General features: G+C 44.4%; 1 protein-coding gene across 5 annotated transcripts in view; it reads right to left on the bottom strand.

The window, feature by feature from the left end:
- Positions 1-25,684, bottom strand: part of LOC124022875 (coronin-7-like) — an 87,887-nt gene that overhangs the window by 28,091 nt on the left and 34,112 nt on the right. The window contains exons 7-8 of one of the 5 annotated variants that reach the window (XM_046337565.1): positions 25,378-25,428; positions 22,345-22,371 (exon numbers count right to left, since the gene is read on the bottom strand). In XM_046337565.1, the coding sequence (XP_046193521.1) occupies positions 22,360-22,371; positions 25,378-25,428 (63 nt within the window). In that variant the 3' untranslated portion in view covers positions 22,345-22,359. Of the gene's footprint in view, positions 1-22,344; positions 22,372-22,539; positions 22,580-22,615; positions 22,643-23,320; positions 23,426-25,377; positions 25,429-25,684 lie in introns of those variants that run through there. The other 4 variants (XM_046337566.1, XM_046337564.1, XM_046337563.1 and 1 more) reach the window with 4 other exon arrangements.

The raw sequence follows: 25,684 nt of genomic DNA, 5'->3' as shown, positions 1-25,684 counted from the left end.
TAAAGCACCTCCATAGCACTTTGTCATCACCTGTGAGTATTGTTTTTGGTTATGGTGTTTGTTTGTTTGCTGGTGGGAAAAGGGGGAAACCAAGACAAGTCGCCCATGGGCATACACTACCCGTAGGTGAACTTTTAAATACACTAGTTAGAACTGGGCGGACCACCCACTGTATTTTTGGTTAGTTAGTTACCTGTTGTTAAAGTAGGCTAGTCTAGCTTAGGGGTGTGTTATTGTATATTTATTGTTTCTTTCCTTGGGTCCAGCTCAGCCCCTTTTCCTGCTCCTCCCATTACCGTGTGTTTATAAATAAACCTAGAGTTTGACGGTAGATTTATGTTGTCGTGGTTATTTCGTGCACACATATACTTTGTCATAATAATTATTTGCATGAGGTATGTTACGGGTCTCATTACCATCCCCCCTAGACTGTCGGGCCAAAAGGGATTCGTAACATCCACAAACCTGTGGCTAAAAATACAGACAGGAAAATGGAGGACAGGTGGTCCAACTACCTCCGTGCTGAACGTAACGGCAGCAGGCGCTCTGAGATACGGCTTTCCCACAGGTGTAGGCTTTCAGTAGCTGGCACTCGTCTTCAAAACCCTCTCTGCTTCTCTTTTCCTGGAGGATATCATCCACCTTTTCCTCATCTGTTTATCCAGGATCGCTAAAGAACGGAAATAAACATGAAGTCCTATGCGAGTTCCCTAAAATGCCAAGTATTGGCGATTCCAAATCAGTACTTTTGTTTATTGCCTATAAGTCCACATTACTGTGAGTAAATTCTTGCCATTCAGTACATGCATCCTCCCAGATACACAAACCAAAACACCCCCTCCTCCTTGCCCCCCCCCCCCCCGATAACCTATTGGTGCCACGTGATTTCTCTTGACGCAGATGAGGCAACTTTCAGAAATAGTCTCAGAGGCCAGGTCGCTCTGTGTGTCTGCAGGTCCCTCCATCAGACACAGTCATACAGCCACGTCTAGAAATCCTGCCTAAAGGGCAGCCAATTTGGGGTTTTGCCGACGTCCTTTTATGGTCAACTGGCCTTTCGGTTTTAACCATGCGTTTCCGGGACAAGCGTCAGGTGACAATGGCCTGCACACGACCACTGCCAAGAAGAACATATCGTCCCAGTCGATGCTAGGAAAGGAACGTCCGGTCTTGGTGTGCTGATAAAGTCTGACGGTGCAGAGGGTAATCTAATACGGTGGATGTTTGTGGAGGAAATCACACAGGGTGCAAAAACCATTAGTGAGCCTGATAGACAGGCCTTTCTGACTTCTGCTCTGATGACTCATGGTGAGTCAGGAACAAAAGACTGACGGACTCCGAGACGGAGAACTTGTTTTTATTTGCTTATTTTGGGCGGCTACATTAGGAGGGGATGTCACAGTCAGCACATCTGCGAAGCAGATATAAATGCCTTTGAGAAAGATTAGGAAAAACACATTTTCATATACTCAAATCATCCTGCACCTGTGAGATGAAGCCAAGCGAAGCCAAGCGAAGCCAAGTGAAGCGGTCACAAGGGGAATGGTGGGAAACGGACAAACCACTAATCTCACAGGTTATATTATGATTCTGGCGGGAGATATGAAACCCACTTTAGACTTTCTCCACTCCATTCCACTGGAGATACAAACTCTAGTGCTGTTCCTTCCCCAACTCCCCTGGGCTCTTTCCAAATTCCCTTTTCCTCGCGTCCTCTCTCCTCGCCTTCTTCTCAAAACGCATTGGAGGAGAAGATCCAAGGTCCCTTCCCTCTAACCTTTTTCTCCAATAACTTTTGAGAAAAAGTCTAGAAGAGAAGATGTAAGGAATCGAGGAAAGAATCATGAGAAAGAGTCTAGGGCTAACGGATTCATGTGGTAGAGCATGGTTGGTAGAGCATGGTTGGTAGAGCATGGTTGGTAGAGCATGATTGGTAGAGCATGGTTGGTAGAGCATGATTGGTAGAGCATGGTTGGTAGAGCATGCTGCTTGCAATTCCACGGTTGTGGGTTTGATTCCCACAGGGGACCAGTACGTAAAAGTATGCAGTCACTACAGTAACTGGATAAGAGCTTCTGCTAAATGACTAAAACGCAACAGCTTTGCCCCAGTGGAGCTGGCAAGATCAACGTCTCTGTCATATTTGCCCAGGCCTACAAATCGCTTTAACTGCAGTGTGAAGTGATATAAAACACACAGAAGTGGGGAGGAAGGCTGTGATTATTTCGCTACGGTGCTAATTGGGCCTGAGTGCCCACAGCAGTTGGCAAACCATCCAGTCAGCTAGGAGTCTGGCCTGAGACCAGGAAGTACTGTGATGTGGTCACCCTGGGGCCTGGGGACACAGCATGGCTCACTACACCCCCAGCTGGCTGGCTTCTCCCTCTGGGACAGTTCTCCAGGGAACACTGGACATAATAGCTCAGCAACAGAAAATCACCTAACACCAAGACAGAGCCCACTGGAGAGAGATATCACCTAACACCAAGACAGAGAGATATCACCTAACACCAAGACAGAGAGATATCACCTAACACCAAGACAGAGAGATATCACCTAACACCAAGACAGAGAGATATCACCTAACACCAAGACAGAGAGATATCACCTAACACCAAGACAGAGAGATATCACCTAACACCAAGACAGAGAGATATCACCTAACACCAAGACAGAGAGATATCACCTAACACCAAGACAGAGATATCACCTAACACCAAGACAGAGAGATATCACCTAACACCAAGACAGAGAGATATCACCTAACACCAAGACAGAGAGATATCACCTAACACCAAGACAGAGAGATATCACCTAACACCAAGACAGAGAGATATCACCTAACACCAAGACAGAGCCCACCGGAGAGAGATATCACCTAACACCAAGACAGAGAAATATCACCTAACACCAAGACAGAGAGATATCACCTAACACCAAGACAGAGAGATATCACCTAACACCAAGACAGAGAGATATCACCTAACACCAAGACAGAGCCCACCGGAGAGAGATATCACCTAACACCAAGACAGAGAGATATCACCTAACACCAAGACAGAGAGATATCACCTAACACCAAGACAGAGAGATATCACCTAACACCAAGACAGAGAGATATCACCTAACACCAAGACAGAGAGATATCACCTAACACCAAGACAGAGCCCACTGGAGAGAGATATCACCTAACACCAAGACAGAGAGATATCACCTAACACCAAGACAGAGAGATATCACCTAACACCAAGACAGAGCCCACTGGAGAGAGATATCACCTAACACCAAGACAGAGAGATATCACCTAACACCAAGACAGAGAGATATCACCTAACACCAAGACAGAGAGATATCACCTAACACCAAGACAGAGAGATATCACCTAACACCAAGACAGAGAGATATCACCTAACACCAAGACAGAGAGATATCACCTAACACCAAGACAGAGCCCACCGGAGAGAGATATCACCTAACACCAAGACAGAGCCCACTGGAGAGAGATATCACCTAACACCAAGACAGAGAGATATCACCTAACACCAAGACAGAGCCCACTGGAGAGAGATATAACCAAAAACAAATGTTATATTGGAGATTCTTCAAAGTAGCCACCCTTTGCATTGAGGACAGTTTTGCACACTCTTGGAATTCTCTCAACCAGCTCATGAGGTAGTCACCTGGAATGCATTTCAAATAACAGGTGTGCCTTGTTAAAAGTTCATTTGTGTTATTTTTTTTCCTTCTTAATGAGTTTGAGCCAATCAGTTGTGTTGTGACAAGGTAGGGGTGGTATACAAAATATAACCCTATTTGCTAAAAGACTAAATCCATATTAATGGCAAGAACAGCTCAGATAAGCACAGAGAAAGGACAATCAATACAGGTCAGTCAATACGGAACATTTAAAGACGTTTTACATTTTCTTCAAGTGCAGTCGCAAAAACTGGCTCTCATGAGGACCACCACAGGAAAGGATGACCCAGAGTTACCTCTGCTGCAGAGGATAAGTTCATTACAGTTAACTACAGTTCAGGTTGCAGCCCAAATAAATGCTTCACATAGTTCCAGTAACAGACATCTTAACATCAACTGTTCAGAGGAGACTTGGTGAATCAGGGTTTCATGGTCGAATTGCTGCAAATAAACCACTACTAAAGGACACCAATAAGAAGAGACTTGCTTGGGCCAAGAAACACGAGCAATGGACATTAGACCGGTGGAAATCTGTCCTTTGGTCTGTTGAGTCCAAATTTGAGATTTTTGGTTCCAACCACCGTGTCTTTATGAGACACAGAGTAGGTGAACAGATGATCTCTGTATGCGTGGTTCCCACCGTGAAGCATGGAGGAGGAGGTGTGATGGTGCACACTTAAACAGCATGGCTACCACAGCATTCTGCAGCGATACGCCCACACAGACAGCTTGGTGGAGAAGGCGCAGCAGCGCCTCTTCAACCTCAGGAGGCTGAAGAAATTTGTCTCGTCACCAAAAACACTCACAAACTTTTACAGATGCACAATCGAGAGCATCTTGTCGGGCCGTATCACCACCTGGTAGGGCAACTGTTCCGCCCACAACCGTAAGGCTCTCCAGAGGGTAGTGAGGTCTGCACAACGCATCCCCGGGGGCAAACTACCTGCACTCCAGGACACCTACCCGAGCCACTGCCTGTTCACCCCAGAAGGCGAGGTCAGTACAAATGCATCAAAGCAGGGACCGAGAGACTGAAAAACAGCTTCTATCTCAAGGCCATCAGACTGTTAAACTGCCACCACTAACATTGAGTGGCTGCTGCCAACATACTGACTCAACAGTAGCCACTTTAATAATGGAAAATTAATGTAATCAATTTATCACTAGCCACTTTATATTGTATAATGTTTAAATACCCTACATTACTCATCTCATATGTATATACTGTCCTCTATACCATCTACTGCATCTTGCCATCTTGATGTAATGTATCACTAGCCACTTTAAACAATGCCACTTAATATAATGTTTTCATACCCTTCATTACTCATCTCATATGTATATACTGTACTCTATACCATCTACTGCATCTTGCATATGCAGTTCGGCCATCACTCATTTATATATTTTTATGTACATATTCTTATTGATTCCTTTACACTTGTGTGTATAAGGTAGTTGTTGTGAAATCGTTGGGGTTAAATTACTTGTTAGATATTACTGCATGGTCGGAACTAGAAGCACAACCATTTCGCTACACTTGCATTAACATCTGCTAACCATGTGTATGTGACAAATACATTTGATTTGATCCCATCAGGTTTGCGCTTAGTGGGACTATCATTTGTTTTTCAACAGGACAATGACCCAACACACCTCCAGGCTGCGTAAGGGCTATTTGCATGCTCAGCATACATGGGAACTCCTTCAAAACTGTTGGAAAAGCATTCCAGGTGAAGCTGGTTGAGAAAATGCCAAGTGTGCAAAGCTGTCATCAAGGCAAAGGGTGGCTACTTGAAGAATCTCAAATACATGTTGACATGTTTAACACTTTGTTGGTTTCTACTATATGACAATTACATGAAGTTGATGCAAAGAGTCAATATTTGCAGTGTTGACCCTTCTTTGTCAAGACCTCTGCAATCCGCCCTGGCATGCTGTCAATTAACTTCTGGGCCACATCCTGACTGATGGCAGTCCATTCTTGCATAATCAATGCTTGGAGTTTGTCAGAATTTGTGGGTTTTTGTTTGTCCACCCGCCTCTTGAGGATTAACCACAAGTTCTCAATGAGATTAAGGTCTGGGGAGTTTCCTGGCCACGGACCAAAAATATCGATGTTTTGTTCCCCGAGCCACTTAGTTATCACTCTTTCCTGATGGCAAGGTGCTCCATCATGATGGAAAAGGCATTGTTCATCACCAAACTGTTCCTGGATGGTTGGGAGAAGTTTCTCTCAGAGGATGTGTTGGTACCATTCTTTATTCATGGCTGTGTTCTTAGGCAAAATTGTGAGTGAGCCCACTCCCTTGGCTGAGAAGCAACCCCACACATGAATGGTCTCAGGATGCTTTAATGTTGGCACAACACAGGACTGATGGTAGCGTTCACCTTGTCTTCTCCGGACAAGCTTTTTTCCGGATGCCCCAAACAATCGGAAAGGGGATTCATCAGAGAAAATGACTTTACCCCAGTCCTCAGCAGTCCAATCCCTGTACCTTTTGCAGAAAAGTTAGTTTGTCCCTGATGTTTTTCCTGGAGAGAAGTGGCTTCTTTGCTGCCTTTCTTGACACCAGGCCGTCCTCCAAAAGTATTTGCCTCACTGTGCATGCAGATGCAATCACACCTGCCTGCTGCCATTCCTGAACAAGCTCTGTACTGGTGGTGCCCCAATCCCGCAACTGCATCAACTTTAGGAGATGGTCCTGGTGCTTGCTGGACTTTCTTGTGCTCCCTGAAGCCTTCGTCACAACAATTGAACCGCTCTCCTTCAAGTTCTTGATTATCCGATAAATGGTTGATTTAGGTGCAATCTTACTGGCAGCTATATCCTTGCCTGTGAAGTCCTTTTAGTGCAAAGCAATGATGACTGCACGTGTTTCCTTGCAGGTAACAATGTGTGACAGAGGAAGAACAATGATTCCAAGCATCACCCTCCTTTTGAAGCTTCCAGTCTGTTATTCAAACTCAATCAGCATGACAGAGTGATCTCCAGCCTTGTCCTCGTCAACACTCACACCTGTGTTAACGAAAGAATCACTGACATGATGTCAGCTGGTCCTTTTGTGGCAGGGCTGAAAAGCAGTGGAAATTCAGTTCATTTGCATGGCAAAGAGGGACTTTGCAATTAATTGCAATTCATCTGATCACTGATCACTCAAAACATTCTGGAGTATATGCCAATTGCCATCATACAAACTGAGGCAGCAGACTTCCTTAAGGTCCACTAAGGTCGATCTCAGCTGTGTCCTGGGGCCTGCTCTTAGCTCGCATTGGGGCCCTGCTCCCAGCTCCACCGCGGGGGTCTGCTCCCAGCTCCACCGTGGGGGTCTGCTCCCAGCTCCACCGTGGGGTCTGCTCCCAGCTCCACCGTGGGGTCTGCTCCCAGCTCCACCGTGGGGTCTGCTCCCAGCTCCACCGTCTGCTCCACCGGGTCTGCTCCCAGCTCCACCGTGGGGTCTGCTCCCAGCTCCACCGCTGGCTCCACCGGTCTGCTCCCAGCTCCACCGTGGGGTCTGTCCCAGCTCCACCGCTCCCCAGCTCCACCGTGGGGTCTGCTCCCAGCTCCACCGTGGGGTCTCCCCAGCTCCCAGCTCCACCGCTCCTCCCAGGGGTCTGCTCCCAGCTCTGCTCTGATGCCCAGTGACTTAGATCTCTGATGACAGTTTAACTCTGAGGTGCTCAGTATTCCACTTGCCTGTCAGTATCGGTATACCATCACCGTGATTTAGATCAAATTCCAATCCCAAAGGTCACCAATGGGGGGTGGGGGGGGCATGTGTGTGTGTGTGTGTGTGTGTGTGTGTGTGTGTGTGTGTGTGTGTGTGTGTGTGTGTGTGTGTGTGTGTGTGTGTGTGTGTGTGTGTGTGTGTGTGTGTGTGTGTGTGTGTGTGTGTGTGTGTGTTCGCATGTTAGTGTGTAACTCCGCAATGAGCTAAAATGTTGACACTAGAGGAAAAACACCTTAACCACAAAAGCCACAACTCAAAAACACACACATCAGTTCACACACATATTCCCCAAACCCACACACTTCACAAATAACCCAGCAGTGTAATGCCTCATTACCAACACAACACAGGGGAGAGGAGATCTACAATGAACAACAGTCACAGACACACCTAGTCCAACCAGGTATACAAACCCCTGATCTGATGATGGAAAGACTGACGGAGGCTAAATGGTTTCTGGGCCCATATTCATACAGCGTCTCAAGAGTAGAGGTCCTGACCTAGGATCAGGTGCTCCCTGTCCAGATGTTATTCATTATGATCTAAAAAAGGCTAAACTGTTTCTAGATCAGCACAAATTGGTCTCTCTGTGTCATCTCAACAGCTCCAGTAACAAAAGGGTCAATACAGTAGAACAGCATCATGATCTGTAGTTTGGATATGAAGGATGAAGCAATGACTTTACAAGGTAACACATATGTATCAAGAACACATTCAGGGAGACCAATTATGTAGAATATGGTTACATCACAGAAACCGAGGACAATGTTGACGTGATCTTCAACACACACAATACCACATTATTAAGACATAATGACGACAAACAAATTCCCTCCAAAACAACAACGGCCCAAGTGAGCTGGGCTCTTACAACAGAAGAATCCCACCATCCACCGCATCCCCCACTAATCAGCAACCTATTCCCCATCCAGGAAAAGGGCTCCAATTTTAGACCCAACCCAGGAAAGCATGGCTCAGTGTGGCTCTGCCTCTGCCATCTTGGCTCCAGGTGTCGCCCACGTGTTGTGCACTAGGCTTAATTAGCTGGAAACTGACGGTCCCGAGGCTGCAAGCGCATTAATGAGCCCTCTGCTCCCAAACAACACACACATGTTGCAGTCAGAATCGAGCTGCGAGAGCCTTCTCTGTCTTTCTGTGCCAGCTGGCGCACACACACACACACACACACAATCCTCTTGCCTCACTCCTCAAAAATAACACTTCACCAGCATAAGCTCACTGAAACACACACACACACACACACACACACACACACACACACACACACACACACACACACACACACACACACACACACACACACACACACACACACACACACACACACACACACACACACCTCTGTTCATTAGCTTAACCAGCTGGAACCTCTATAACCCTCTCCTGAAGCCCGACCCAGAGTCCCCTCCTGGAGCCAACCCACTGCACTCCATTCTGTCACCTCCCCCTCTAACAGAGCTCCTCTCTGTTGGGACCAGGATCCTCCCATAATCATTAGCTGATTAGCTCAACTCCCTGCAAATACACTAACTGACACACAAACAAAATCTCATAGACACACCCACACACAAACATCATGATCTCATAGAAACAAACAAACAAAAACAACTCTCTCTCTCTCTCTCTCTCTCAGATAATGAACAAGCCTAACTTTCCAAAATGTCCTGCACACAAAGCACAGTAGTGAACATTCTCTATTTAATTCCACATAAGAAATGCACTCCAACAGACTGGAGGGGAAGGACCCTGTCATAGAATCTAGATGAATAAACACTTAAATAATAACTGGCTTCAGCACAGGGATGAATTGAATAACCATATGATGTTATTATATGACTCTGTGCAGGAAATATTTAGGACAGTAAAATCCCATCTTCATTAAACGTCATTCCTTCCATACAAGCTAGATCCTTTTAAACCAGAACTGACACTGGAGGAGAGGCAATAGGCAAGACTGTCCCAAATGTCACCCTATTCCCTATATACTGCGCTACTTTTCACCAGAGTTCGGGATCCGGTCAAAAGCAGTGCACTATATAGGGAATAGGGTGCTGTTTGGGATGCGGGCCAGGCAGTAATACAGGGAGCTACAATAGGCAAGCAAAAAGGGATGGAGGGAGAATGAATGGGGCAAAATCTGGGTAGAGTTAGCCGGTAGCCATTAGCAGGCCCTGCTCACACTTACAGGCCTGAGGCCAAACCACACGACCAACAACATTGGACACTTTATGGAACACAAAGCCTTCACTATCTCATCCTGGAATATCCAAGGCCTGAGGTCATCTGCCTTCGGCCTAAAGAGCAGGAACCTGGACTTCACCAAAGAAATTGGAAATGCAGACATTGTCATCCTACAAGAAACATGGTATAGAGACGGACCCACTGGTTGCCCTCTAGGTTCCAGAGAGCTGGTAGTCCCATCCACCAAACTACCAGGTGTGAAACAGGGAAGGGACTCAGGGGGTATGCTAATTTGGTATAGAGCAGACTTAACTCACTCAATTAAATGAATCATAACAGGAACATTTTACATTTGGCTAGAAATTCAAAAGGAAATTATCTTAACAGAGAAAAATGTCCTCCTGTGTGCTACCTATATCCCCCCACTAGAATCCCCATACTTTAATGAAGACAGCTTGTCCATCCTGGAGGGGGAAATCAATCATTTCCAGGCCCAGGGACATGTACTAGTCTGTGCCAACCTAAATGCCAGAACCGGACAAGAATCTGACACCCTCCGCACACACGGGGACAAACACCTGCCTGGAGGTGAGAGCATTCCCTCCCCCATATACCCCCCTAGGCACAACATAACCAACAAAAACGGGTCACAACTCCTGCAGCTCTGTCGCACGCTGGGTATGTACATAGTCAATAGTAGGCTCAGAGGGGACTCCTATGGTGGGTACTAGAGGGCGACCAAATAAAATCGGAATGGCCGATAAATTAGGGCCGATTTCAAGTTTTCATAACAATCGGAAATCGGTATTTTAGGGCCCCGATTTTGCCCTATACCTTTATTGAACTAGGCAAGTCAGTTAAGAACACATTCTTATTTTCAATGATGGCCTAGGAACGGTGGGTTAACTGCCTTGTTCAGGGGCAGAACGACAGATATTTACCTTGTCAGCTCAGGGGATCAAATCTTGCAACCTTCACAGTTAACTAGTCCAACGCTCTAACCACCTGCCTCTCATTGCACTCCACGAGGAGCCTGCCTGTTATGCGAATGCAGTAGAAGCCAAGGTTAGTTGCTAGCTAACATTAAACTTATCTTATAAAAAACAATCAATCAATCATAATCACTAGTTATAACTACACATGGTTGATGATATTACTAGTTTATCTAGCATGTCCTGCGTTGCATAAAATCGATGCAACGCTGGGGGATGATTTAACAAAAGCGCATTTGCGAAAAACCACAATCGTTGGACAACTGTACCTAACCATAAACACCAATGCCTTTCTTAAAATCAATACACAGAAGTACATATTTTTAAACCTGCATATTTAGCTAAAAGAAAACCAGGTTAGCTGGCAATATTAACCAGGTGAAATTGTGTCACTTCTCTTGCATTCATTGCACACAGAGTCAGCGTATATGCAACAGTTTGGGCAGCCTGGCTCATTGCGAACTAATTTGCCAGAATTTTACATAATTATGACATAACATTGAAGGTTGTGCAATGTAACAAGAATATTTAGACTTTAGACTTTCTGTTTTCGAAATGATAGTTTCCGGATTCGACCATATTAATGACCAAAGGCTTGTATTTCTGTGTATTATGTTATAATTAAGTCTATGATTTGATAGGGCAGTCTGACTGAGCGATGGTAGGCAGCAGCAGGCTCGTAAGCATTCATTCAAACAGCACTTTTGTGCATTTTGCCAGCAGCTCTTCGCAAGCACAGCGCTGTTTATGACTTCAAGCCTATCAGCCTAATGGCTGGTGTAACCAATGTGAAATGGCTAGCTAGTTAGCTGGGTGTGCGCTAATACTGTTTCAAATGTCACTCGCTTTTAGATTTGGACTAGTTATTACCCTTGCGCTGCAAGGGTAATGGGGGGCGATGGGTAACGATGCTTCGAGTGTGGCTGTTATGTTCCTGGTTCGAGCCCAGGTAGGGGCGAGGAGAGGGACGGAAGCTATACTGTTACTCTGGCAATACTTAAGTGGCTATAAGAACGTCAAAGGTATAAGAAATACAAATGGTATAGAGAGAAATAGTCCTATAAATCCTATATTAACTACAACCTAAAACCTCTTACCTTGGAATATTGAAGTCTCATGTTAAAAGGAACCACCAACTTTCATTGGTTCTCATGTTCTGAGCAAGAAACTTAAACGTTAGCTTTTTTACATGGCACATATTGCACTTTTACTTCTCCAACACTTTGTTTTTGCATTATTTAAATCAAATTAAACATGTTTCATTATTTATTTGAGGCTACATTTATTTTTATTGATGTAATATATTAAGTTAAAATAAGTGTTCATTCAGTATTGTTTTAATTGTAATTATTACAAATACATTTAATTTATTTTTATTTTATTTTATTTTTTAACAAAATAAGATGTGCTTTTGGTCCAAAATGTTTAAAACGTCAGTATAAACCATGTGATATAGGATTACGCGGAGGGAAGAGGAAGGTGAGGTGCGGGGGTCGGGAGCATCAATCATAAGGGTCACAGGTACAGGTACTAGTTCAGATTGCAGATGCGCATCTCTTTCGATTTAGATTTCACTCTTCAGGACGAGCATTGTAGCCTGGTCCCAGATCTGTTAGTGCAGCACAGCCAACTCCCATGGCAGCATAAACAGATCTGAGTCCAGGTTATGAGTGCAATAAAACAAAATGGTACACACACGCACGCACACACACACATCCATGTTAATTTGAATAGCATTATAACTGTTATAGTTCAGGTTCTTTAGAGGTTTCTGATTCCTTAAAAAGGTCTAAATTACTTAACAGGTTTTCCCTTTTTTCTTCATCCAAATAATGTATTCTGACACAAACCGTCTTTCAGCGCTGCCAAAGAATGAGATGTTGATACCTCCTTGAGAATAAAAAGTGTTTAGGGTCAAAGAACATCTAACACCAGCATATCATGTGGTATCACGTCAACATTGTGAAACACGGAATACAACATCCATAAAGTACAGAATGGGAACTATCCAAGAGAACGTCAAAGCTAGTACACACATTCCCCATTACACAAGGAATCAATCTAACCATGTTTCTAACAGTGGTTTTTAATACACCCAGTCACGCTGTCCGCTGGACTTGAAATTGAACGGCAATGGCCCAATTCAGAAGTGGCTAGATGGTTACTATAGCAACCTTGTTAACTGTGAACTTTGTCTGAAAACAAACAGGTTTAATAAATGGACTGTGTTTCCAAGACTGATTCTCTTCTCCCATTGTAAACGTGTGGGTGTGTTTCCAACAACAATTCCTCTTCCATCCCTGTTGTAAACATGTCATGGCTGAACTATCCCACAGTCTACCTACCCAGATATGGGCTTCTCCTCACCAACACCTTTGACCTCAGTTTTTTCCTTTCTGGATTATAGGCTCATAGATAATACAGTTCTACAAGATAACACAGACAGCAATCAATAAACACATCATGTAGTACAGTACAGTGTTGGGGAATGGAGACACAGAGATCAGACTTAATGCTGACCTGGCATTCTGTAGTAGGGTTTAATGCTGACCTGGCATTCTGTAGTAGGGTTTAATGCTGGCCTGGCATTCTGTAGTAGGGTTTAATGCTGGCCTACCACTCTGTAGTAGGGTTTAATGCTGGCCTACCACTCTGTAGTAGGGCGTAATACTGGCCTACCACTCTGTAGTAGGGCTTAATGCTGGCCTGCCACTCTGTAGTAGGGTTTAATGCTGGCCTACCACTCTGTAGTAGGGTTTAATGCTGGCCTACCACTCTGTAGTAGGGTTTAATGCTGGCCTGCCACTCTGTAGTAGGGTTTAATGCTGGCCTACCACTCTGTAGTAGGGCTTAATGCTGGCCTGCCACTCTGTAGTAGGGCTTAATGCTGGCCTGGCATTCTGTAGTAGGGCTTAATGCTGGCCTACCACTCTGTAGTAGGGCTTAATGCTGGCCTGCCACTCTGTAGTAGGGCTTAATGCTGGCCTACCACTCTGTAGTAGGGTTTAATGCCGACCTGGCATTCTGTAGTAGGGTTTAATGCTGGCCTACCACTCTGTAGTAGGGTTTAATGCCGACCTGGCATTCTGTAGTAGGGTTTAATGCTGGCCTGCCACTCTGTAGTAGGGTTTAATGCTGGCCTGCCACTCTGTAGTAGGGTTTAATGCTGGCCTACCACTCTGTAGTAGGGCTTAATGCTGGCCTGCCACACAGGACGGACTGTATCACTGTAGTCTCTGTAGTAGGGTTTAATGCTGGCCTGGTACTCAGGACGGACTGTATCACTGTAGTCTCTGTAGTAGGGTTTAATGCTGGCCTGGTACTCAGGACGGACTGTATCGCTGTCGTCTCTGTAGTAGGGTTTAATGCTGGTACTCAAGAGAGACTATCGCTGTATCCACTGTGGTCGTCGCCCTCATGCTGAAGATGGAGATTCACATTAAAAGAGACAAAAATATGAATTTCTCTCAAACGAGGAAGTGAAAAGTTAACCCGGAGATTCCAGTCAAAATCAATCTATAAGAGTCTGTGTTCGTGCCTGCGTTCGTGTGTGCATGCATGTGAACATGTTCAGATGCCTGCATACACACGTCTATCCATGCATACTGTAGTAGAACTATAGAACTGTAGTAGAACTACTGCTAAGGGAATCTGCAGTATGATTTGAGCTACTTTGCGGCCAAGAGGAGTGTTTTTCCAACTGGATCGGGCCGGCTTCCCGGTGCACCTTCCAACTCTCCCATTAGAGTGCACAAGGACGCACAGAGCTCCGAGCATCTCCAGATGCTGCACTTGATTAATTTATTACAATTGTTTCTTCCAATTATTGATAAACATGCACCTGTTAAGAAATTGACTCCATGGATAGATGAGAAATTGAAAAACTGTATGGTTGAAAGAGATGGGGAAAATGGAGTGACTAGTTTGTGTGGGAGAGGTGAGAAAATGATTGTAATTGATCAATAATGACAATCCTGCCATTGACAACTTAGATGGAAAGCTACTGAGGATGGTAGCGGACTCTATAGCCACTCCTATCTGTCATATCTTTAATCTGAGCTGAAAGGAAATTCTCTGTCCTCAGGCCTGGAAGGAAGCCAAAGTCATTCCGCTACCCAAGTAAAGTGGTGTTTACTGGTTCTTACAGCAGACCTATCAGCTTGTTGCTAGCTCTTAGCAAACTGTTGGGAAAAAATGGTGTTTGACCAAATACAATGCTAGTTCTCAGTAAACAAATTGTCAACAGATTTTCAGCATGCATATAGAGAAGGGCACTCAACATGTACTGCACTGACACAAAAAAACTGATGATTGGTTGAAATAAATTGATAATAAGAAGACTGTGGGAACTGTACTGTTAGATCCTAGTGCAGCCTTTTGTATTATTCACCATAACCTCTTGTTGAGAAAACTGATGTTTTATGGATTTTCAAACTGTGCCATATCATGGATTCAGAACTATATATATCTAATAGAAATCAAGGGTTTTCTTTAATGTCAAACATGTAAAGTGTGGTGTACCACATGACAGCTCTCTAGGCCCTTTACTAGTTCTATTTTTACCAGTGACCTGCCATAAGCATGAAATAAAGCCGGTGTGTCAATGTACGCTGATGATTCAACCACATACATGTCAGCAACCACAGCTAATGGAGTCACTGAAACCCTTAACCAAAGAGTTGCAGTGAGTATTGGAATGGGTGGCCAGTAATAAACTGGTCCTGAACATCTCTGAAACAAAAAGCATTGTATTTGGTACAAATCATTCCCTAAGCTCTAGACCGTAGCTGAATCTGGTAATGAATGGTGTGGCTGTTGAACAAGTTGAGGAGACTAAATTACTTGGTGTCACCTTAGTTTACAATCTTTCAGGTTCAAAACATATAGATTCAATGGTTGTAAAGCTGAGGAGACGTCTGTCCGTAATAAAGAGATGCTCTGCTTTTTTGACACCACACTCCAAAAAGTCTTTCAGGCTCTAGTTTCGACTTATCTTGAATATGCAAGTGCTGCAAAGAAAGACCTAGTTAAGCTGCAGCTGGACCAGAACTGCACGGCACGTCTGGCTCTTCATTGTAATTCGAGAGAGAGCTAATAGAAATACTATGCAGCCAGTCTCTCTTGCTAAGAGTTGAGGAGAGACTGACTGCATCACTTCTTATTTTATAACAAACAAATGTGTTGAAAATTCCAATTTGTTTGCATAGTCTACTTACACACAGCTCTGAAGTATACACACACACACACACACACACACACACACACACACACACACACACACACACACACACACACACACACACACACACACACACACACACACACACACACACACACACACACAACAAATTCAAGAAAGTGTACAGTATTATATAGAGCCATTATTGCATGGAACTCCATTCCATCTCATATTGGTCAAATGAACAGCAAACCTGGTTTCAACAACAGATAAAGCAACAGCTCACACTACCTCTCCCCTGTTTGACCTGGATAGTTTGTGTGTCTGTATTAAAGTGTAGGCTATGTCGTTCTGTCATGGAGCTGTTCTTGTCTATGAATGTTCTGTATGTTCATGTCTCATGTTCTGTGTTGACCCCAGGAAGAGTAGCTGCTGCTTTCACACCAGCTAAAGGGGATCCTAAGAAAATACCAAATACCAAAATACATCATAATCAAGGGACAACAACAACGGAAGGAGGACAAAACCAGTGGTGAAATCTATTGGTTAGCCTCTAGGTCTCTCTGCCTCTCTATTTTCACCCTCCCTGCCTCCCTCCCTATAACCCACCTCTTCCCTCTGGCCCAAAACAGTAATACTGTATTATATATTAATATTATACAGTAATACTGTATAAGTTACTCTAGCCACAGTCAGCCACAGAGCCTCATTGTCATGGCTGCCAGAGTCCACACCGTCTGGAAGCTAGCCCACCGTGCCCACTGCTAGTGTGGACTTCCTGTAACGACAAATATGAGTCTGAATGACCATGAGATCCACATACGCACACACACCTCCTATAATGACAAATAAGATTCTGAGCAGTGACACACACACCTCCTATAATGACAAATAAGATTCTGAGCAGTGACACACACACCTCCTATAAAGACAAATAAGATTCTGAGCAGTGACACACACACCTCCTATAAAGACAAATAAGATTCTGAGCAGTGACACACGCACACACACACCCTATAAAGACAAATAAGATTCTGAGCAGTGACACACACACACACACACACACACACACCTCCTATAAAGACAAATAAGATTCTGAGCAGTGACACACACACACACACACACCTCCTATAAAGACAAATAAGATTCTGAGCAGTGACACACACACACACACACACACCTCCTATAAAGACAAATAAGATTCTGAGCAGTCACACACACACCTCCTATAATGAAAAATACGATTCTGAGCAGTCACAAACACACCTCCTATAATGAAAAATAAGATTCTGAGCAGTCACAAACACACCTCCTATAATGAAAAATAAGATTCTGAGCAGTCACACACACACAGACACACACACACACACACGCGGACACTGACACACACACACAGCATGTATGTTTAAAGTTACAGGGGAGAGATGTTCGAGAGAGGGGAGTGTCCGGTCTCAGTAATGCAGTTGACTGGTGTGTTTTCACCCCTTTGCCCTACTCACCCTCTCCCTCGCTCTCCTCCAAAACCCATTCCAGGCCCTCTCTAATTTCACCAAAGCCCAAATGGAGGAATCTGGCCAGAGAAACCAAACCATTCCCTTTCCTGTCTCCCTCTGTCCTCTTCCCTGCCAGGGACCGCAGCCTCCGAATCTGCAGCCAGCTCTGGCCCAAAAGTATGAGGAGTATTTTCAGCTCTGTAATTCCAACACACACACGGACGGGACACAAACACAGGCACGTGCACCACACCAAACCTTGTAACTAAGTATGGGCAGGGAAGAGGCCTCGCTAGGGAGGTCAGTAGATGCCTCTAGGAAGGGAGACAGACATTTTGGGGATGATTAGGGAAAGTACAGAGCCATGGGCAGAGACAGATAAATATCAGGTGTTTCTATAAGAAACAAAAAAAGGGGACAGTAACAAGCACTGAAAGGTAGTCAAATGTAAAATAAGGGTGTTTTCACATAGAATCATCTTTAAAAGAACCAATCGCAGTCCTCTTTAAAGTGACTCAGTCCTCTTTGGGTTCACATTTCTATGTTTAGAAGGGAACCAAGATCTTTTTCCAACATTCACTCAATACACTTATTTACAAATTGCAGGACAAGCCATGTAATCAGAACATGTTGTTATCAGACTAACATTTTGGAAGCTAATAGATTGCATTCATGAGACATAATAATTGTAATCACACGATACAATTAACGTGAAAATATTATCGGTAACAGAATTAATAGCAGATGAATAACTGCAGATTAAATCATGCTGTAATTGAAAATTGTACACCCAATGCAGGCTACTGCCCCTTATATAAGAGCTAGAATTGATTATAGTGATTCTCACCAAATATGTTGTGGTCTTCTCACACCATTCAAACCCCCACAATCAAATAAACAACTTAAAGATCTCTCTTAGCCTACAGGACCGAGTTTGGGAAGACCTGATCTAGTGTGTGGTGCGAGAATAATAACAAGATGGCCTCAGTTCGGTTCTCTTCATGGGCTCTTGGAGGGGGCTGAGTTCCTTCACAACTTCACAAAAAATTAAACAAACTGCACTGAGTTCACAAACATTGTCTGAAAGGGACCAAGTGGAAAACATCCAAAGATCAAAACGACACGTTTCAGAGAGATTCTGACACACACACACACACACACACACACACACACACACACACACACACACACACACACACACACACACACACACACACACACACACACACACACACACACACACACACACACACAGTGCCAGCTATCTAAATATACACTATGTGTGCAGCATGCATGCATGCACACACACGCAGTTGGAATACGGCTCTTCCAGTTCGAAGCTTAAATTACCCAGAAAGCTCTCTTTCCCCATAAATACAGCAAAAATCACAGCTACAATTACTGTCTATATATTTACACCACCTGCCTATAAGGGAACATAATCATGTCCATCCTAACCTTAACCTACCCCTAAATTAAGAGCAAAACATTTTCGATTTCATACATTTTCCCAATAAAGAGCCTTTTGACTTGGCAGCTTGGCCTTAGTGGGAACCAGAGAGATGGTGATATACTGTAGCTACAAGCTGGGTGGAAGCTACATGTAGCATGGTTGCCCCATATGGTCATGCTTAAGCAAACAAACTGCCGTAACGAAGGTTAAGGCTTTAGAAAGAGTAGGCTGAAGCACACCCAAGTTTGGCATCTCGGCTACGGTTGAACTAGCCTGGTCCCAGATCTGTTTGTGCAATCTTGCCAGCTCATATGGTCATTGTCATGCCAAATGAACATCGCAACAGTTTGGCGTCCAGGCTAGGGTTGAACAGGACACGTCAAAAATCTGCTCCATATGTCCCTGGATGGTACTGCACTGAATGAAAGCTAGTCCAGTCAACAGTGCTTTAGCAAGCAAACTCCTCTAACAACCACTTCACCCAGGTTTGGCTAGGGGTGGAATCAGGACAGGCTCCAAGATATAGCCCTGGATGGTACTGCTGCACTGAATGCCTGCTGAACGATGACATGATTTGTTTAGTGAAGTCAAAACACTTAATCACTTCTCACCTCCTTTAGAGGAGATCCTCTCTTTAATAGTTACCAGCTTTCCTCCAGACCTGGGTTCAAACACTACTGGAAATAATTTCAAATACTACATGATGTGCTAGATTGAGCTGGTCTGACTTAATGGGCCAATAGACTAGTCCCAAAAGTATAAACCATGGCCATTTTGCACTCCAGGCGGGCTAGAGCAAAAATTTGTAGAGAGCCCCGTTATTGGCCGACTCTTTTCTCTGTATATATCAATGATGTTGCTCTTGCTCCGGGCGATTCCCTGATCCACCTCTACGCAGACAACACCATTCTGTATACTTCCGGCCCTTCCTTGGACACTGTGCTATCTAACCTCCAAACGAGCTTCAATGCCATACAACACTCCTTCCATGGCCTCCAACTGCTCTTAAACGCTAGGAACACCAAATGCATGCTTTTCAACCGATCGCTGCCTGCACCCGCACGCCCGACTAGCATCACCACACTGGATGGTTCCGACCTAGAATATGTGGACATCTATAAATACCTAGGTGTCTGGCTAGACTGTAAACTCTCCTTCCAGACTCATATCAAACATCTCCAATCTAAAATCAAATCTAGAGTCGGCTTTCTATTCCGCAAAAAAGCCTCCTTCACTCACGCCACCAAGTTTACCCTAGTAAAACTGACTCCTACCGATCCTTGACTTTGGCGATGTCATCTACAAAATAGCTTCCAATACTCTACTCAGCAAACTGGATGCTGTTTATCACAGTGCCATCCGTTTTGTTACTAAAGCACCTTATACCACCCACCCTTGCGACCTGTATGCTCTAGTCGGCTGGCCCTCGCTACATATTCGTCGCCAGACCTACTGGCTCCAGGTCATCTACAAGTCCATGCTAGGTAAAGCGCCACCTTATCTCAGTTCACTGGTCACGATGGCAACACCCACCTGTAGCACGCACTCCAGCAGGTGTATCTCACTGATCATCCCTAAAGCCAACACCTCATTTGGCCGCCTTTCGTTCCAGTTCTCTGCTGCCTGTGACTGGAACGATTTGCAAAAATCACTGAAGTTGGAGACTTTTATCTCCCTCACCAACTTCAAACATCAGCTATCTGAGCAGCTAACCGATCGCTGCAGCTATACATAGTCTATCGGTAAATAGCCCACCCAATTCTACCTACCTCATCCCCATACTGTTTATATTTATTTACTTTTCTGCTCTTTTGCACACCAATATCTCTACCTGTACATGACCATCTGATCATTTATCACTCCAGTGTTAATCTGCTAAATTGTAATTATTCACCTACCTCATGCCTTTTGCACACAGTGTATATAGACTTTTTTTTCTACTGTGTTATTTACTCCATGTGTAACTCTGTGTTGTCTGTTCACACTGATATGCTTTATCTTGGCCAGGTCGCAGTTGCAAATGAGAACTTGATCTCAAATAGCCTACCTGGTGAAATAAAGGTGAAATAAAAAAATTAACATTTAAAATAGTTATTTATTGTGTTAGAAAATTATCAAATAGAAAACACCTTTTACTTCACATTGTTGGAAAAGGGCTCGTAAGTAAGCATTTCATGGTAAAATCTACACCTGTTGTATTCACCGCATATGACAATTTGATTTGAAAGCGTTTGAACCAGAGCGGCTTTCCTCCGACAGAAGATTGTGGTGCAGTGTTCCGTGACCTCAGTTGATGAGGAAACAATGGCTCAGTCTTGCATGAAGAAAAACTGCGTTATCTATGAGGTTAGCAACATACACTGAGACAAAGTTGGGACAGTTTTGAGACCGGTACTGTTTATATTGTGGCCTCGCCGGCAATTCGCTTCCATCAAATCATGACAGAACAGACAGAGTTGTTACAATGCATTGTGGGGGCAGAAGACAAGACAGAAACCCTAGTGGAATGCATCTTAAAGACCCACTCTATCATTTAAAAACAAGAAAACAGGAGCCCCACCACTTAACTTGATATAAGCCACAGAGATGTTACCACTTAAAATCATAGATGGAGCTTTGGACAGCATGCATAAGGGATATCCTTCAACATCCAATGAGTATTATTTATTTAAAATATCAAAACTGATAATATCAGTGCCCCTTTAAGTTTGACATAAACAAACAATCAATCTGGGGACATCACAAAGACATCTGGAGGCATCACAAAGACATCTGGAGGCATCACAAAGACATCTGGAGGCATCACAAAGACATCTGGAGGCATCACAAAGACATCTGGAGGCATCACAAAGACATCTGGGGACATCACAAAGACATCACAAAGACATCTGGAGGCATCACAAAGACATCTGGAGGCATCACAAAGACATCTGGAGGCATCACAAAGACATCTGGAGGCATCACAAAGACATCTGGGGACATCACAAAGACATCACAAAGACATCTGGAGGCATCACAAAGACATCTGGAGGCATCACAAAGACATCTGGGGACATCACAAAGACATCACAAAGACATCTGGAGGCATCACAAAGACATCTGGAGGCATCACAAAGACATCTGGAGGCATCACAAAGACATCTGGAGGCATCACAAAGACATCTGGGGACATCACAAAGACATCACAAAGACATCTGGAGGCATCACAAAGACATCTGGAGGCATCACAAAGACATCTGGGGACATCACAAAGACATCTGGGGGCATCACAAAGACATCTGGGGACATCACAAAGACATCTGGAGGCATCACAAAGACATCTGGAGGCATCACAAAGACATCTGGGGACATCACAAAGACATCTGGGGACATCACAAAGACATCTGGAGGCATCACAAAGACATCTGGAGGCATCACAAAGACATCTGGAGGCATCACAAAGACATCTGGGGACATCACAAAGACATCACAAAGACATCTGGAGGCATCACAAAGACATCTGGAGGCATCACAAAGACATCTGGAGGCATCACAAAGACATCTGGAGGCATCACAAAGACATCTGGAGGCATCACAAAGACATCTGGGGGCATCACAAAGACATCTGGAGGCATCACAAAGACATCTGGGGGCATCAAAGACATCTGGGAGCATCACAAAGACATCTGGGGGCATCACAAAGACATCTGGGGGCATCACAAATACATCTGGGAGCATCACAAAGACATCTGGGAGCATCACAAAGACATCTGGGAGCATCACAAAGACATCTGGGGGCATCACAAAGACATCTGGGAGCATCACAAAGACATCTGGAGGCATCACAAAGACATCTGGGGGCATCACAAAGACATCTGGGGGCATCACAAAGACATCTGGGGGCATCACAAAGACATCTGGGGGCATCACAAAGACATCTAAAACCAAACCGCCGTCGGTTTCCCCCAGATTTCATTGTGATGCAGTGAATGTCTGTCAGATCCCCAGTGTTAACTGAAATGTAATGCTGTGTGTAATACTGTGTTTAACAGTACTCCGAGACCCATGTATACATTAGATTCACACCCTCGATCCGGTCCAATTACCAGCCTCATTGTGTTTCTGTCTGTCCCAAATGCCACCCTTTCTCCTACATAGTGCACTACTTTTGACCTGAGCACTATGGGCCCTGGTCAGAAGTAGTGCACTATAAAGAGAATAGGGGGCCATTTGGAACACCAGCTGTGTGTTAGGATGTTAGGATGAACCACTGCTCTGCTCGTTAAAGTCTACTCTACCATCCAGCATGGTGTTAATGGGAGTGGTGCTCCTTCTCACGTTCTCCAGAGAGACTTCTGAAACCTGTCAAGAGGGCTGAGATGATGGGGCTTTCTGGTTTAATTATTGCACACTTATCAGGTCCTCTTGATGAATATGAGAGTGTGAGTGTGAGTGTAAGTGTGTGTGTTTCCAAAGCCCTGGGTCATGAGTTCCAGACATGTGGACCCTTCACAAAGAACCCTTAAATGAGCAAACTGAAAACATTCCAGCAGGTTTTACTTCAGTTTCACAATGTTCTTTATCCAAACGCATCGAGAGATCTAAGGAATTCAGTCATTTGAGTAGCAGTTCATTTCTAACAATGGTCCCATTGCCAAACGCATCCACAACCTGAAGTAATATTCCATGGGAGTGCTGTCCTGTTGGTTAAAAGCAGGAGATGTCGTCAGAAAGGTTCTCCAGTGTCTGACAGATTGACACACCTGAGGTAAATATTGTACTGGAGGGTTCAAACACTTGGACTGGAGCCAGTTATCCTCTCTCACATTGATTCAGCAAACACGCTCACAGTAAATAGACACACACACAGAGACTCATGTACACAATGCCCAAGGCCACGTACAGAAAAATCCATATGGAACTTCCTTTAAGACAAAGCGCATGATGTCAGTCGGCACAGAGGCCTGTGAAACAGTAATCCATTTATAAAGGTGTCATAGCCACACACACACACACACACATACACACACCCTCTTTGGCAGTGAGCTGTCCTCCAGGTATTTACACCCGGGCGGTGGGCGCTGAGCGGTGTGTAATATTTAATCTGCTGGCTAGAGCATGTATTGTTTTTCCAGCCAGTCTCTGTTTACAGAAGACAGAGGGAGACTAACACAGGGACTATAACACTAATGACATCTCTGTTTACAGAAGACAGAGGGAGACTAACACAGGGACTATAACACTAATGACATCTCTATTTACAGATGACAGAGGGAGACTAACACAGGGACTATAACACTAATGAGATCTCTATTTACAGATGACAGAGGGAGACTAACACAGGGACTATAACACTAATGACATCTCTATTTACAGATGACAGAGGGAGACTAACACAGGGACTATAACACTAATGACATCTCTATTTACAGATGACAGAGGGAGACTAACACAGGGACTATAACACTAATGACATCTCTATTTACAGAAGACAGAGGGAGACTAACACAGGGACTATAACACTAATGACATCTCTATTTACAGATGACAGAGGGAGACTAACACAGGGACTATAACACTAATGACATCTCTCTGGGAGGTCCCCTTGATGTCTGCTGCCAAAAAGTGAGAGAATAATTTCTCAATGTTGCACACACACACATACAGGAGGGTTTGCGTGTGCCTCCTCCTCATTCCTGCTGGTTGTGATGGAGTACCATTGGAAAGGAAAGGGGGATACCTAGTCAGTAGTACAACTGAATGCTTTCAACTGAAATGTGTCTTCCACATAACTCAACCCCTCTGAATCAGAGGTGCGAGGGGCTGCCTTAAATCAACATCCACGTCTCCCGCGCCCGGGAACAGTGGGTTAACTGCCTTGCTCAGGGTTGATTGGCCAAAAGCTGGGACTGAGATGCCATCGTCAACAACTCTGATAAATCCCAGTAAGGAAGTAACCAGAGGTCACAGAGGTTCAAGGTCACACCAACAACACCATTCCTAATGTTTCCCTTGGTTCCCACGGGTAACTAACTTGTGTACAGTCCTAATGAATCAATACTTAGATAAATCAGGAGAAGGGACAGTGGTGAGAGCTTTGGGCCAAAGCCACCATGTTTTTCAGTGGGACTAGGTCATATTTCCCCTAGGTACAGATCTGGGATCAGCTTCCCCTCAACCAATCCTAATCTTAACCATAAGTGAAGAAAATTCACAACTGAGCAAAGACCAGCATGTAGGGGCAAGTCCACCCTACACCATCCCACCACAGAGTGGGGCAAGGCAGACTGACAGGGCAGCTTCCAGAGGGAAGGGTCAGGAGGTCGGCCATTATAAATCAACATAGAGGAGATGGAGAGCTGACCGTGCCTGTAGTTCTCCATCTTGTGAAGTGTTAGAGACACACAGAGTAACATGCTTTAACCCTCTGATACCTGGTCCAGCAGGCTAACCTCTGCTGAACTCCAGGACAAAGTCAGAGAGCCAGGTCACAGTCATACAGAATGCATCACCCCTGTCCTCTGTTAATCTACCCATTCATTCTATGAGCTCTGTCAAGCAGCATACATTCACTGGATGGATGGCAATGAATGATGCTTCTGGTTAGTTCTTGTGGGTTAGAGGAGATGTGGAGTCCAGTATAGTGACTTACCTGAACAGGTGTCAGCTGGGCTCTGGGGTCAAAGACTCGCAGCTTTTTGTCCTAGAAAACAAAAAAAAGGAAAGATGTGTATTGGGGTTACTTGGAAAATGACACAGAAGTACTGAAGTAAAATGAACGCTATAAGACAATGTTGACAGATCTTTAGATTTGAATCAGAAGCCCAAACTGATTGGTCCCTTTCTTACTCTTCTAAATCATGACAGGCATATGGAACTGAACAACACCAGAAAATGTTAGCATGGTCTTAAACAGTGCAACACAGCCTTCTCCTGGTATTTGTAGAAGCCAACCATGA

The sequence above is a fragment of the Oncorhynchus gorbuscha genome, unplaced genomic scaffold, assembly GCF_021184085.1.
Source record: "Oncorhynchus gorbuscha isolate QuinsamMale2020 ecotype Even-year unplaced genomic scaffold, OgorEven_v1.0 Un_scaffold_1464, whole genome shotgun sequence".
Taxonomy (NCBI): Eukaryota; Metazoa; Chordata; class Actinopteri; order Salmoniformes; family Salmonidae; genus Oncorhynchus; species Oncorhynchus gorbuscha.
The sequence above is the reverse complement of the archived record's forward strand: the minus strand, read 5'-3'. Positions and strand labels throughout refer to the sequence as shown.